The sequence below is a fragment of the Salmo salar genome, chromosome ssa10, assembly GCF_905237065.1.
Source record: "Salmo salar chromosome ssa10, Ssal_v3.1, whole genome shotgun sequence".
In the NCBI taxonomy this organism is placed as follows: domain Eukaryota; kingdom Metazoa; phylum Chordata; class Actinopteri; order Salmoniformes; family Salmonidae; genus Salmo; species Salmo salar.
The window spans coordinates 83917623-83932142 of NC_059451.1; the positions used below are offsets into that span (position 1 = coordinate 83917623).

General features: G+C 45.7%; 1 protein-coding gene across 2 annotated transcripts in view; it reads left to right on the forward strand.

Moving 5' to 3' along the window:
- smpd3 (sphingomyelin phosphodiesterase 3) overlaps positions 1-14520 on the forward strand; it is a 36291-nt gene that overhangs the window by 5165 nt on the left and 16606 nt on the right. The window contains exons 1-2 of one of the 2 annotated variants that reach the window (XM_014124359.2): positions 6508-6807; positions 10975-12685. In XM_014124359.2, the coding sequence (XP_013979834.1) occupies positions 11315-12685 (1371 nt within the window). In that variant the 5' untranslated portion in view covers positions 6508-6807; positions 10975-11314. Of the gene's footprint in view, positions 1-6507; positions 6808-10974; positions 12686-14520 lie in introns of those variants that run through there. The other variant, XM_014124358.2, reaches the window with a different exon arrangement.

Here is a 14520-nt window from a genome sequence, read left to right on the forward strand (position 1 = left end):
ATGGAGAGATGATGTGTCCTCCACTGGTAGAGGGGAAAATATGACTGACACAAGAGGGGGAGGATTTGGGTTTTGTTCACTAAGCCACAGGTTTGTTTTAGACTATATATGTGCGCATGTGCATGTGTGTGTGACTACCAGCCCTCAACTTGTCCTGTCCGACTTTGCCGTCCACTTATCAATGCACTCAGCCACCCACACTGCCAGGCTTGACCCATGCCATCCTCTCTTCTACAAAGCCAGAGCAGAGCTGTGTCATTAGGTACAGTATGCTGCCGGTTGCTGGTCTGGGTGGGTGTGTAATTATGGTGCTGTATGGGTGCTCAGGGTGGTGCTATGGTCTTGCCCCAGACAGTGGATCGTGTGGAGACAGGCACTGATCACAGGGGGAGAAGTCAGTGTGGGTCTGGGTGGGGTTCACTCCTCCATCCCAACACACCCTGCCTATCCTTCTGGAACCTATCAGATGGTCTTTCATTACCAAGAGGCCATGCTCTGACCTCAAAAAGTGTGTGTGTGTGTGTGTGTGTGTGTGTGTGTGTGTGTGTGTGTGTGCGTGTGCGTGTGCGTGTGCGTGTGTGTGTGTGTGTGTGCGTGCGCGTGCGTGTGCGTGTGTTTGTGTGGTTGTGGTTGTGTGTGTGTTGTACATTTGGTTTGCGTGTCCTGTACATGCGTGTGGAGCAATGCTTCTGTGTCATTAGCCTACTACACACTCTGTTGGCTTGTATACTGTGATTGGAGATGGGGTGGACTGGCGCGGTGGGACATTCAGCCTCAGCTACACACGGACCTGGAGAGCAGCTATAGGAGGGCTGCTGTACTACATGTAGGATATGGTGTGTTCTTCAGAACCTGTTCACGTGGTGGTGCTTGTTGTGACGGGCAAAGGTACGGACACTCGTTTTCACTCTCTCCATCTCACTCCCTCTTCTCTCCTCTCTCTCTGTCTCCGCTCCTATATGGTCTTGTACTCACCTGTGTTTGCCATTGCCTGAACTTTGAGCGGTTTCCATGGCAACCTTCACCTCACACTTCAGGGAATACCTGTGATCTCTCTCTTTGTCTGTTCTTTCTCAATCTCTCTTGTTTTTCACATTTTGTTTCTCCTGTTATGAGTAGCTATGTGTGTTGGTACCTTTACATAATTGTACGTGCTGACATTGCGTTATCCCACTGCTAAAGGGATTGCCATGTTTATTATGCCAGGCCTTTGCTTTGAAGCTAAGCAGGTTATTCAAAAAGTGGCAGTTCCTTCAAGTGACAGTTGGTTTAGTTTCTAAAGACCATATAAATGGAAATATGGTTTCTCAGTGTGCAGCTTTTTGTAGAGCTTCTTTAAAATGACTAATCTACTATTAACTGGTTGAAGAACCCTGGAAAATATCACACTCTCTCTCAAGTTCCACACCTAAATGACAAGGGGCCTTTTAACTGTATGGCCTTCAACCCTGCAGGAATGGTGCAACGTCACAGTTCATGCCAGAGATTTTCAGTCCAAGGCTTGCTTTCTATTCAAGGCATGGCTGGCTTTTAGTCCAATGCTGGCTTGCTTTCCTCACAAATACACGTTTTCTCTATCTGTATTTTGAATATAAATGTATTTGTTTTCACTGTCTGCAAGTTAACAGACTGAAACGAACAGTTTTGACATTTCAGATCAGTGTTGCCGTAGCCTTTAACATGACAAATGTGGAACAAATCAATGGGACAACCAATCCATATCTGTCTGTAGAAAACCAGGGCAGGGTTCGAGCTAGTGATGGATCACTTACCGTTTGTTTGTGCGTGTATGTACACTACATGACCAAATGTATGTGGACACCTGCTTGTCGAACATCTCATTCCAAAATCATGGAGTTGGTCCCCCCTTTGCTGCTATAACAGCCTCCACTCTTTTGGGAAGGCTTTCCACTAGATGTTGGAACATTTCTGCAGGGACTTGCATCCATTCAGCCACAAGAGCATTACTGATGTTGGGCAATTAGGCCTGGCTCACAGTTGGTGTTCCAATTCATCCCAAAGGTGTTCAATGGGCTTGAGGTCAGGGCTGTGTGCAGGCCAGTCAAGTTCTTCCACACTAATCTCAACAAACCATTTCTGTATGGACCTCGCTGTGTGCACTGGGGCATTGGCATGCGGAAACATGAAAGTGCCTTCCCCAAACTATTGCCACAAAGTTGGAAGCATAAAATGGCATTGAATGCTGTAGCGTTAAGATGTCCCTTCAACGGAACTAAGGGGCCTAGCCCGAACCATGAAAAACAGCCCCAAACCATTATTCATCCTCCATGGCACTATGCATCGGGGCAAGTAGCATTCTCCTGGAGTCCGCCAAACCAAGATTGGTCCGTCAGCTTGCCAGATGGTATAGCGAGATTCATCACTCCAAAGAACGCATTTCCACTCCTCCAGAGTCCAATGGCGGTGAGCTTTACACCACTCCAGCCGATGCTTGGCATTGCGCATGGTGATCTTAGGCTTGTGTGCGGCTGCTCGGCCATGGAAACCCATTTCGTGAAGCTCCAAACAAACAGTTCTTGTGCTGACGTTCCTTCCAGAGGCAGTTTGGAACTCAGTAGTCACTGTGTTCTTCAGTAAGGCCATTCTACTGCCAATGTGTGTCTATTGAGATTGCATGGCTGTGTGCTCAATGTTATACACACCGGTGTGGCTGAAATTGCCAAATCCACTCATTTGAAGGGGTGTCCACATACTTTTGTACATACAATGTATGTGAGCACACATGCATGCAGGATTTGCTATGTTACTGTAACGAATGTGAGAATGCATGATGTCAGCCCATATGTCTGTCTGTGAATGTTTTTCAAGGGCAGGGGAGTAGGCTACACGTTTACAGAAAGAAGAAGCAGGAGTATTTTTAGTGGTAGAGCTTAGTCATGGGTGTTACAGCACCCATGACCGGGGGTGAGGAGGGAGGTGGGGTCCAGATGGGTGACTGAGGGAAGGCTGGGGTCAGAGTTCATGAGTCGGGGACAGAGAAACAGGGACAGACATGGTGCAGAGGTTAGTGTATAGTCGAGGCACGGTGGGGGGAGGGGCACAGTACATTGCATGAAGTGTATGATGGCACATCAGCTCATTCGTATTGATCCAGCATGATCTAGATTTGAAAGTATATTTAGTGCAGCTGCCCAATGGCAGTGTGAGCCCATATAGGCCACAGCCCAGGGGTATGCTGGGTAATTCTGAATCATCATCGTAATCCCCCATGTCAGTAGACGCCAAGCCAAGGAGGTCTCTTTATACATAGCCCAGCAGTAATACTCCACAGCACTACTGTATACTATTCCAGTTCTCTCTTTCTCTCACACATCTGTTTTCTTCTTGGTACCCCTTTAAAGTACAGTCAATTTCTCTTATACAGGGTTGGGTAGGTTACTTTCTAAATGTAATCTGTTACAGTTACTAGTTACCTGTCTAAAATTGTAAACAGTAATGTAACTTTTGGATTACCCAAACTCAGTAACGTAATCTGATTACTTTCAGTTAGTTTTGGATTACTTTCCCCTTAAGAGGCATTAGTAGAAGACAAAAATAATCCATCAAATGCATGGTGTGTCATAATAGTGGTCTCAGACTCGCTCAGGGGGAGCAAACTTAAACGTGCGCCATTTTTCAATGCTGATTTGACTGTCATTGAGAAAACAGAAAGGTTTTCACAGACATCCTTTCTGAATTTAAAAGTAATCCAGGAAGTTAGCCTAATCATCTAGTTTTTCGAAAGTATCTGTAATCTGATTACAATATTTTAGCTGGTATTGTATCTGATTACAGTTATAGTTTTTTGTAATCAGATTACATGTAATCGGTTGCTCCCCAACCCTGCTCTTATACCTGTGCACAGTAATAACTCTTTAGTTACTCAGCAACAACCTTAATTAACAAGTTGTTACATAATAAATTAGTAAATCTGTTTAATCACTAAATAACACAAACATACACAAACAGAGACCAATTTCCCTGTGCAAGCCCTTAGAGGGAAGCTTGAGGAATGATTGTTCCTTACTAAAAAGCAGGTGGCAGGAGGGGCTGATTGAGTTATAGTGATGATTGCATTGTGGTAATAGTGATGGCATTATCCATTTCCTCTAACAGTATTACATTTACAATTACACCCAGCCCAGCGCACACTGTGGCTCCCACATGGGCTTCCGAGTGGCGCAGTAGTCTAAGACACTGCATCTCAGTGCAAGAGGTGTCACTGCAGTACCTGGTTCAAATCCAGGCAGCATCACATCCGGCCGTGATTGGGAGTCCCATAGGGCGGTGCACAATTGGCCCAGTGTCATCTGGGGTAGGCCGTCATTGTAAGTAAGAACTTGTTCTTAACTGACTTGCCTAGTTAAATAAAGGTAAAAAATAATAAAAAATAAAACTGTCCTGTCCGGCATAGAAATGGTGATGAAAGAGAGAGAGAGGGCTGTTCTAACCCAGTCTTCTACCAGCATGCCAAAAACAACCAGTGCTGCTGAGCAAAACCCTTGAGGCTGTTTGTCCGGACACAGCCAATGCAACAAAACAATAATACACTGACCCTTATACCATAGAATATTCAGAGCTTTTGGCAAAGATGCTAATCTGGCCAATATGCTTTCTGGGTTTGGACAGGTGTAATGATGATGGATTGATTGTCTAATGAGGCTTTGGGAGGTATTGTTTTCAGCCAGCCTTTCTCATAGGGACTTAGTCAATAGTAGAAGCCAATCTTATGACATTTAAGAATGACAAGTGCTTATTTATACCACACGTGGACAGACTAGACAGGGCCAGGGGTATTTTACAGAAACCTGAGTCTATCTGCCTGTTGGAGTGTGGATCTGAAGTACACATGAATGCTCTACCTGTGTCTCAGGCTCACCATTATTAGATTGCTTGTTCAAATTTTAAAAGGTACCTGAGTAATGGCGTGTGTGTTTGCCAGAGTGTGTGTGTGTGTATATTTAATCCAAAGTGCAGTTGTGTAGAGTTAAGGTTAGACACAAACATGTGTGTGGTAGGGGAGTTGGAGGTGGGCAACATTCACCATCACACACCAACAGGCCTCGCTAGTACCTGAGTGCATGTGACTAGGTCACCATGACAACCAAAACCCCTTAAGAATACTCGGAGTAGCGTCACCGCTGGCTCTGGCAGTGGAGGAAGGGAGGCAACTTTCAAAGCTCACAGGGAAGAGAAAGAGATCCAGAAAAGGGCCATCCTTAGGGGAGAGGGAAACGTAGTGGGTCTGCATATGCTCCAACTCTGTTCTGATGGTTTACTGGTCTGGTCTGTTTTAGTGCTATGGCCTGAACACAGACATCTGCCGGTGTCTCATAATGTAGCAGCGTCGTACACTTAAACGCTTCACAATTCTGCACCATTAATATTGAAACAGAAGGAAACCACCACAGCCGGCTAGATGGGCCACATCGATCTCTGTGGTCACCGGATACTTAGCAGTACATCACTCATTTACCCACTCTAAAACGTATTGACACAAACAGAGCCTCCACACACACACACACACACACACACACACACACACACACACACACACACACACACACACACACACACACACACACACACACACACAAACACACACATTCACACACACACACACACACACACACACACACACACACACACACACACACACACACACACACACACACACACACACACACACACACACACACACACACACACACACACACACACACACACACACACACACACACACACACACACACACGCACGCACACACACATGCACACGTATTCACCCAGGATTCAGCAGGAGCTTTCTCCCTTTGTCATTATCAGTATTGATCCAATGGAGGAGGACATTTCGTAAAACAAATCCATGGGGAGCGGTTGAGGCACCCGGACCCCATTCATTTGTCATGCTCGTCCCCATTGAAGCTTGCTGATGAGTCTCTCTGGGTTGGTTATGCTTCAGTTGAGTGTGACTTTTTCAGGCAGGAAGACCCCTTGGGTAACTTATGAAAGATGCCAAAACATTGCTTGGAGATATACGACACGATTATTATCCAAGTGGTTTTAATTCCAAAACAAACACATGGTTGGCTAGCTAGATGAAACAGATAGCCCCCCTCTCAGCGGGGGATGTGTTCCTAGATTCCTTCAAGCAAACAGATAACAGTTGTTAGTCATGTAAACACAGTAAATACCGGAGAGCTGACTACTGAGTTAGCTACTCAGGCAGTCAGACAGGAAGGCTCCCTCAATGTCAGTACTAGATGGAGGTCAGGACACTGCTGTGTACTCTGTGTGTTTGTGTGTGTGTTTGTTTGTATGTGGGTGTTTGTGTGTGTGTGTGTGTGTGTTTGTTTGTATGTGGGTGTTTGTGTGTGTGTGTGTGTGTGTGTGTGTGTGTGTGTGTGTGTGTGTGTGTGTGTGTGTGTGTGTGTGTGTGTGTGTGTGTGTGTGTGTGTGTGTGTGTGTGTGTGTGTGTGTGTGGGCGGGCGTGAGTGATTGAGTGTGTGCATGTGTTCTTGTGTGGCTACAGACTGCAGAAGCATTAGAAGCTGTTGAGATTTCTATCTCTTCCTGTGCTCAAACCCTGACTACAGCATTATTTCAGTTTTTATGTTCTGCCCGAGCACAAGTAGTGTGTTCAAGCAGAGATCGTCACATTCAGGCCTGGTCATACTGTAGGTTCAGCATCCTGCCGTCTATCACCACCAGGGTTGGGCTACAGTGATGCACTGGCCTGTCTTCAGCAGGAGTGAACCCAGCAGAGCAAACACTGCAACAAAATAGCAGATTGTTTCTGACAGCAAATGTAAGTGTTCTTCTGTGTTTGGTTGTGTCACTGTGCATCTGTGTCTCTGAGAGAACTGGTGTTTGTGTATGAATGTTTTATGTGTGCGTATGTGCAAATATGTCTATGAAACTGAAAGTAGATAGGATACTATTCATACTTTTGCAATGTGGCACTGTGGTATGGATGTCTGTGTGTCCTTTTTATGTGTGGGTTAGAGACAGAGAGACAGAAATGATGTGTCGGCTCTTACACAACCCAGTGATATTTTCTCTATCCTCACTGTGGAGAAGTATGGTTAGTTGATTCTGGATAAGACATAGAGTGACTGTTTGATAAAACAACTGGTGTTTTTCTCTCCATTTTCCCCTATTGATCCTGCCATCCGTCACCAGGGTTGGGGAATAACGTATTACATGCAATCAGTTACATGTAATCTGATTACAACAAAACTGTAACTGTAATCGGTTACATTACCAGCAAAAAAATGTTGTTAATCAGATTACAGATACTTTTGAAAAACTAGATGGTTACTTCTTGGATTACTTTGAAATTCAGAAAGGATGTTTGAGAGAAAAACAACAAATGATAACACCTCTATGTGCGTTTGATGGATCCTTTTTGTCTTCTTCTAATGCCTCTTATGGGGAAGGGAGACTTGTCGTGGAATATTCTAATCAAGTGAGAGAGACTTTGTCATTTCTTCAAACAATCATCTTTATTCAATATCGATTAATTATTGCAATAATGAGGCTGGTCAACCCCACACCCTTAAGTGTTGGACCGAGTAACCTAACCTTTACACAAACGTAGAGTACTATATATAGCTGACACTTAAAATGCTTAGTCATGGTTGGTTCCACCCGTCCCATGCAGATTGGGGGCATCATAAGCCACTCTGGGTTCATCCAGTCGTTATCTGCACGGGGTTGTTGTCTTAACCCCACCCTGGCTTAGTTTCCCAGATGCAAGGATGATTTTGAGACAATGAGGGATTGTTCTACTCCTAAGCTATCCCTAGTAAAACACATTCTTGTCTATGTAATGCAGTCTTTAACTCATTTGTCAGCTCAAGCCATCTCCAGTGACCATACACCCAGATTAGCTGCAGGGAACTAGAGTGGAGACCATACAAACACAGACACTGGTAGGACAGAAATGTCTTAATATAAGTTAAATATTTATTGTTAACCATTAATATCAAATAAATCAGGTAAATACGTAATTTTTCTCTCACTTTATCCAAAGTAACCAGATTATGTTGCAGATCCAAAAGTTACATTACAGATAACAATTTTGGACAGGTAACTAGTAACTGTAACGGATAACATTTTAGAATGTAATCTAATCAACCCTGTCTGTCACCCACCCCTACGATGCAGAGGTGCAAAGGGAGATAAATGATGATGAGAACAGGAACCGGCTCTGCACCTGCTTTTTCTCTCCTCTCCATCTCTCCTCCTCTTCTCTCCTCTCCATCTCTCTTCTTCTTCTCTCCTCTCCATCTCTCTTCCACTCTTCTCTCCTCTCCATCTCTCTTCCACTCTTCTCTCCTCTCCATCTCTCTTCCACTCTTCTCTCCTCTCCATCTCTCTTCCACTCTTCTCTCCTCTCCATCTCTCCTCACATCTTCTCTCCTCTCCATCTCTCCTCACTTCTTCTCTCCTCTCCATCTCTCTTCCTCTTCTCTCCTCTCCATCTCTCCTCACTTCTTCTCTCCTCTCCATCTCTCCTCACCGCTTCTCTCCTCTCCATTCCACTCTTCTCTCCTCTCCATCTCTCTTCCACTCTTCTCTCCTCTCCATCTCTCCTCACTTCTTCTCTCCTCTCCTGCTCTCTTCCACTCTTCTCTCCTCTCCATCTCTCTTCCACTCTTCTCTCCTCTCCATCTCTCTTCCACTCTTCTCTCCTCTCCATCTCTCCTCACTTCTTCTCTCCTCTCCATCTCTCCTCACTTCTTCTCTCCTCTCCATCTCTCCTCACTTCTTCTCTCCCCTCCATCTCTCCTCACTTCTTCTCTCCTCTGCTCTTCTCTTCACTATATCTCTCCATCTCTATCTCTCCTCTGCTTTCTCTCCATCTCTATCTCTCCTCCTCTTTTCTCTCTTCTCCTCCTCTTTTCTCTTCTCTCCTCTGCTTTTCTCATCTCTCATGCTCCAAAACATTAGGTGCATGGTGCTTCTGCTCGTGCACGCAGATTTGCTTTTGTCTAATTTCATAAAAGGGTCCAGTGTTGTTGTACTCTGTGTTAATCACCATGACACAGCTTTAACCTGTCACCCTGAACAGTGAGATGCATTAAGAATATTGCATATGATCAAAATATATTACGCTAGGTGATTCAAAACAGTAGCCAAAGCACTATAAAAAGGATCAATGCCAATACAAGAGATTTTTGGAAGCCAAGTCTGAGGCCTCAATATGAATAGTAGTAATTGAATTTGTGATGCTGCATTATATTCCATACATACGGTGTAGCATTGAGAGCTATCTTGCTGTCATCCGGACATCAAGATACCAAGATGATCTATCTAGCCAACAAAACCTGTACAGTTTTAAAAATACAGTATCTTCCAGATAAATATTGCTCATATTGTTGTATAGCGTTGTATATACATAATTATCTTGTAAAATGAAGTGGCACATTCTCTATATTGAAGATAGAATAGATCACCATTATTATGGCTTCATTCCAACAAACACTGACAGTTTCACATTGAAAAGGAAATGAGCGTGTCAAGACAGCTAAGAAAAGTTCACATTGAAATGGCTTCTCATCGGCGCAAAACCTATTCACAGTTGTCCCCACTGCCATTTCAGCCCAGAGGAGAAGGTCACAAACAGCCCCGGGTGCTGCCTGAACTCCATTTCAACATAGTCATGGTCAGAGGTCCAGAGACAGATGCAGTTAGTGTGCAGCCACCCTGGGCATACTCCTCATTTAGCAGATAGACAGACAGACACAGGGGCTGCATCCCAAATGGCACCCTTTTCCCTATATAGCGCACTACGTCATGCTGTATGTCATCAGGGACAGATAAGGGCCCTGGTCAAAAGTAGCGCACTATTTAGGGAATAGGGTGTGATTTGAGACACAGCCAGGGCCTGCTCTGGGCACTATCTGTCCCTGATGACATAGAGCGTGACGTTCCACAACATGATAGAAAGTTTGGCATTAATCATAGTGGTGACAAACAGTGACATTACACATGATGAGACACCATGTAACCAGAGATGGTCTATAATCTTGTAACAGGCTTTGATGTACGAGATGGATGATGAGGTGATCTTAATAAGGGAGCTAGTAGCATCAATATATTTCTGATCCATTGAAAGTTTATTTGGCATCAGTCCTAAAAGGACTCACTAACTGCTTTGTTATCCTAAAAAGTCCATTGACAGGGACTTTATAATCCATTGACAGGGACTGCATAGTCCATTGACTGCATAGTCCATTGACAGGGACTTTATAATCCATTGACAGGGACAGCATAATTCAGTGACAGCAGCTGTGCTATTCTTTCTGTTTCGTAAAACAATGACATTTTCATATGATCCTGATCGATTCAGAGCAGCATACATAATGGCCGTTTATACAGTGTTTGTGACACAGTCTTGCCCCAGGGTCGCGGTGGCACACAGTCTAGAGTCATATTGCTGTTGCTGTGCTGAATATGGTTTGGTGGCTCTGGGGTTAGGCTAAGGCCAGTGGCCCTTTAGTGTTTCAATTCATGAATTAACAATTCATGATTTATTTATATTGTGTGCATTGCTTCACTTTCCACTCAACCCTATATTTATATAAGGTTACCCCACTGAGTGCGTCCTGTGTCTGATTATCGTTTACAGCAGTGTTATTTGCTATGAATTCTGCAGATTTATTAACCATGTTTTGGCACTAAAACCATTTGGTGTTTTTGTTGTGTTATGTTAAAAACAAGTCTCATTTTGACTGTTTAAACACACGGAGATTCACACAAGCCTATCAGAAACTGTGTATCACCTGTGATGCAGTATTTCTAACCATTGGGGGACATTAGGGAAATGAACAAGGCCCATTTTGCTGACCACACATTTTCATCTCAGTGAGTCATTGCACAGCTGATGCCCCTTCCCTTTTTTCTCCCTCTCTCTCTCTTCGACTCTCTCTCTCCCTCTATCCTTCTGTCCTCCCTCTCCTCTCGGCAGGTTCTGAAGCTGAGATGGTACTGAGATTCACTTCTTCATAGATCCGCCTTCATGGTGTCCATGGATTCCTTCTGACTACAGCAGCTAGTTCTACGTCATCAAGATGATCTCCACCCAGAGACTCTAGTTCCTCATTCCTCCATTGGAGGGCCACTGTGGTGAGGGGAGGGGGAGGGTGAAGGAGCCTCCTGTCATCAGGCAAATAGCTGCGGAGCCTGCTGGTGAAAGCGATGGGAACCATGTAGTGTTCATTTCTCCACCCAGGGGGAGGGTAGATTTGAGTCAAGTTTGTTTTCCATTGATTTTAGTGTGAGAGTGTTTTATGTGAGCCAGAGAGGAGATGGTCCTCCACACCTCTCCCTACTCCAGTGCCTTCCTGCGGTGCCTCACTAGCCTGTCATGGGGCTTCATCTTCCCTTGCTACTGGCTGCTGGACCGCCTGCTAGCCTCCTGTGTGGCCACCTCTCTGGAAAAGCGCCGGCGCTCCCAGGACCCCTGCTCCTTTGTGACGCTGTATGTGCTAGTGTCCACTCCGCTCTACCTGCTGCTCCTCCTGGCCTCGCTGCCCTTCGCTCTGCTGGGATTTCTGCTGTGGGCTCCCCTGCAGGCGGCCCGCCATCCCTATCTCTACACCCACCGCCGCCCGAACAAGCACCAGGCCGAGCAGGGGGGCGCGGCATCACTGGCCGACTGGAGGCCGCAAGGCCGCAGCTTCTGCTTCGGCAGTGCCAACGTGTGCCTACTGCCAGACTCCCTGGCACGCTTCAACAACCTGTCTGAGACCCAGCGCCGTGCCCGCGAGGTGGGAAAGCGCATCCGTAACGGGGCCAGCCGGCCACAGATCAAGATATACATCGACTCCCCCACCAACACCTCCATCAGCGCCGTCTCCTTCAGCAGCCTGGTCACGGGGTTCCCACGCACCTCCTCACTGGACCAGCGGCCTGACAATACAGCCGAGTCCGAACCCCTCACCGAGTGCCCTGTACACAATGCTAGTGCAGACTGCCCAATACACACTGCCGGTGCAGACTGCCCCATACCCACCGCTGGTGACGACTGCCGCATACACCCAACAGGGGACCAGAGCTCCTCAGATTGTCCCGTCCACGTAGCTGGTGGAGAGAACACACCAGAGTGCCCGCTTCACACTGCTGGTGCCTATAACAGCTCTGACTGCCGTGTTCACACCACAGTGGCCCAGAACTCCCCAGACTGCCCCTTGCACGCCTCTGGGGTCCAGATCAGTATCAGTGCCCCAGAGCCAGACGCCCCAGAGGCTGAGACAGGAAACCACCAAGGCGAGGGTGACGGGGAGAGCCTGACAGGGGGGGTGCCTTCTAACAACACCCTGTCCCACCGCACCTCCATGTTCAAGAAGCACAGCGGCCGCAAGCGGCGCCAAGGCGACGACGGCATCGACCACGAGATCTCGGCCTTCTTCCCTGCCAACCTGGACTTCCTGTGTCTGCAGGAAGTGTTTGACCACCGGGCCACATCCAGGCTGAGGCGGCAGCTGCACCACTACTTCCCCTACATCCTGAGTGATGTGGGCCGCTACGCCTGGAAGGGCTGCTGCTCCCGCTTCAAGTTCCTCAACAGTGGCGTTATGCTGGTCAGCCGCTACCCCATCCTGGACGCCCACTATGAGTGCTACCCTAACGGGCGAGGGGAAGATGCCCTAGCAGCCAAAGGAGCTCTCTTTGTCAAGGTTAGGTGTTTTTTCTCTCTCTCCTAATGATAGCATTGGCAAGTGCTGTAAATGTGTAAAAGGCTGAATGAATGATCATAATTAGGGTAACACTTTGAGTGTTAACAATAAGTTACTGCCTCTTATTGGACCAGATCATTGGTAAAGGAGCTAAATGTCCTCCAGGCTGCATCCTCACATCTGGCTGCTTTTTGAGGTTGGATGTGTTTCCACTGTTGTTAGACAGATATATTCAATCTTACTGTTGCAGAAACTTTGTGAACACAACGAAGTTGAATTATTTAGGCATAGTTCCCTGTACCCTTGGCTTAGGGGTAATTGAAAGTTGAAAATCTCTCTTGCAATTTTTTGCAGAGACCAGGAAATAATAAATGCCCTTTTTTTATTCAGTCTCAAATTAAATAATACACAACTGTAGACCTTATTTTTCATTTTAGGGTTGAAGATACACTACCTGTCAAAAGTTTGGACATACCCACTCATTCAAGGGTTTTTCTTTATTTTTACTATTTTCTACATTGTAGAATAATAGTGAAGACATCAAAACTAGGAAATTACACATATGGAATCATGTAGTAACCAAAAAAGTGTTAAACAAATCAAAATATATTTTATATTTGAGATTTGAGATTCTTCAAAGTAGCCACCCTTTGCCTTGATGACAGCTTTGCACACTCTTGGCATTCTCTCAACCAGCTTCATGGAGTATCCACCTGGAATGCATTTTAATTAACAGGTGTGCCTTAATTTGTGGAATATTTGTGTGCCATAATTTGTGGAATATCTTTCCTTCTTAATGCGTTGGAGCCAATCAGTTGTGTTGTGACAAGGTAGGGGTGGTATACAGAAGATAGCCCTATTTGGTAAAATACCAAATCCATATTATGGCAAGAACAGCTCAAATGAGCAAAGATAAATGACAGTCCATCATTACTTTAAGACATAAAGGTCAGTCAATGCGGGAAAATGTCAAGAACTTTGACATTTTCTTCAAGTGCAGTCGCAAAAACCATCAAGCCCTATGATGAAACAGGCTCTCATGAGGACCACCACAGTAAAGGAAGACCCAGAGTTACTTCTGCTGCAGAGAATAAGTTCATTAGAGTTCCCAGCCTCAGAAATTGCAGCCCAAATAAATGCTTCACAGAGTCAAGTAACAGACACATGTCAACATCAACTGTTCAGGGGAGACTGCATGAATAATTGCCTTCATGGTCGAATTGCTGCAAAGAAACCAGTGTGAAAGGACACCAATAAGAAAAGAGACTTGCTTGGGCCAAGAAACATGAGCAATGACCGGTGGAAATCTGTCGTTTGGTCTGATGAGTCCAAATTGGAGATTTTTGGTTCAAACCGCCATGTCTTTGTGAGACGCAGAATAGGTGAACGGATGATCTCTGCATGTGTTGTTCCCACCATGAGGCATGGAGGAGGAGGTGTGATGATGTGGGGGTGCTTTGCTGGTGACACTGTCTGTGATTTATTTAGAATTCAAGGCGCACTTAACTAGCATGGCTACCACAGCATTCTACAGCGATACGCCATCCCATCTGGTTTGCGCATAGTGGGACTATCATTTGTTTTTCAACAGGACAATGACCCAACACACCTCCAGGCTGTGTAATTGCTATTTGACCAAGAAGGAGAGTGATGGAGTGCTGCATCAGATGACCTGGCCTACACAATCACCCGACCTCAACCAAATTGAGATGGTTTGGGATGAGTTGGCCTGCAGAGTGAAGGAAAAGCAGCCAGCAAGTGCTCAGCATATGTGGGAACTCCTTCAAGACTGTTGGAAAAACATTCCAGGTGAAGCTGGTTTAGAGAATGCCAAA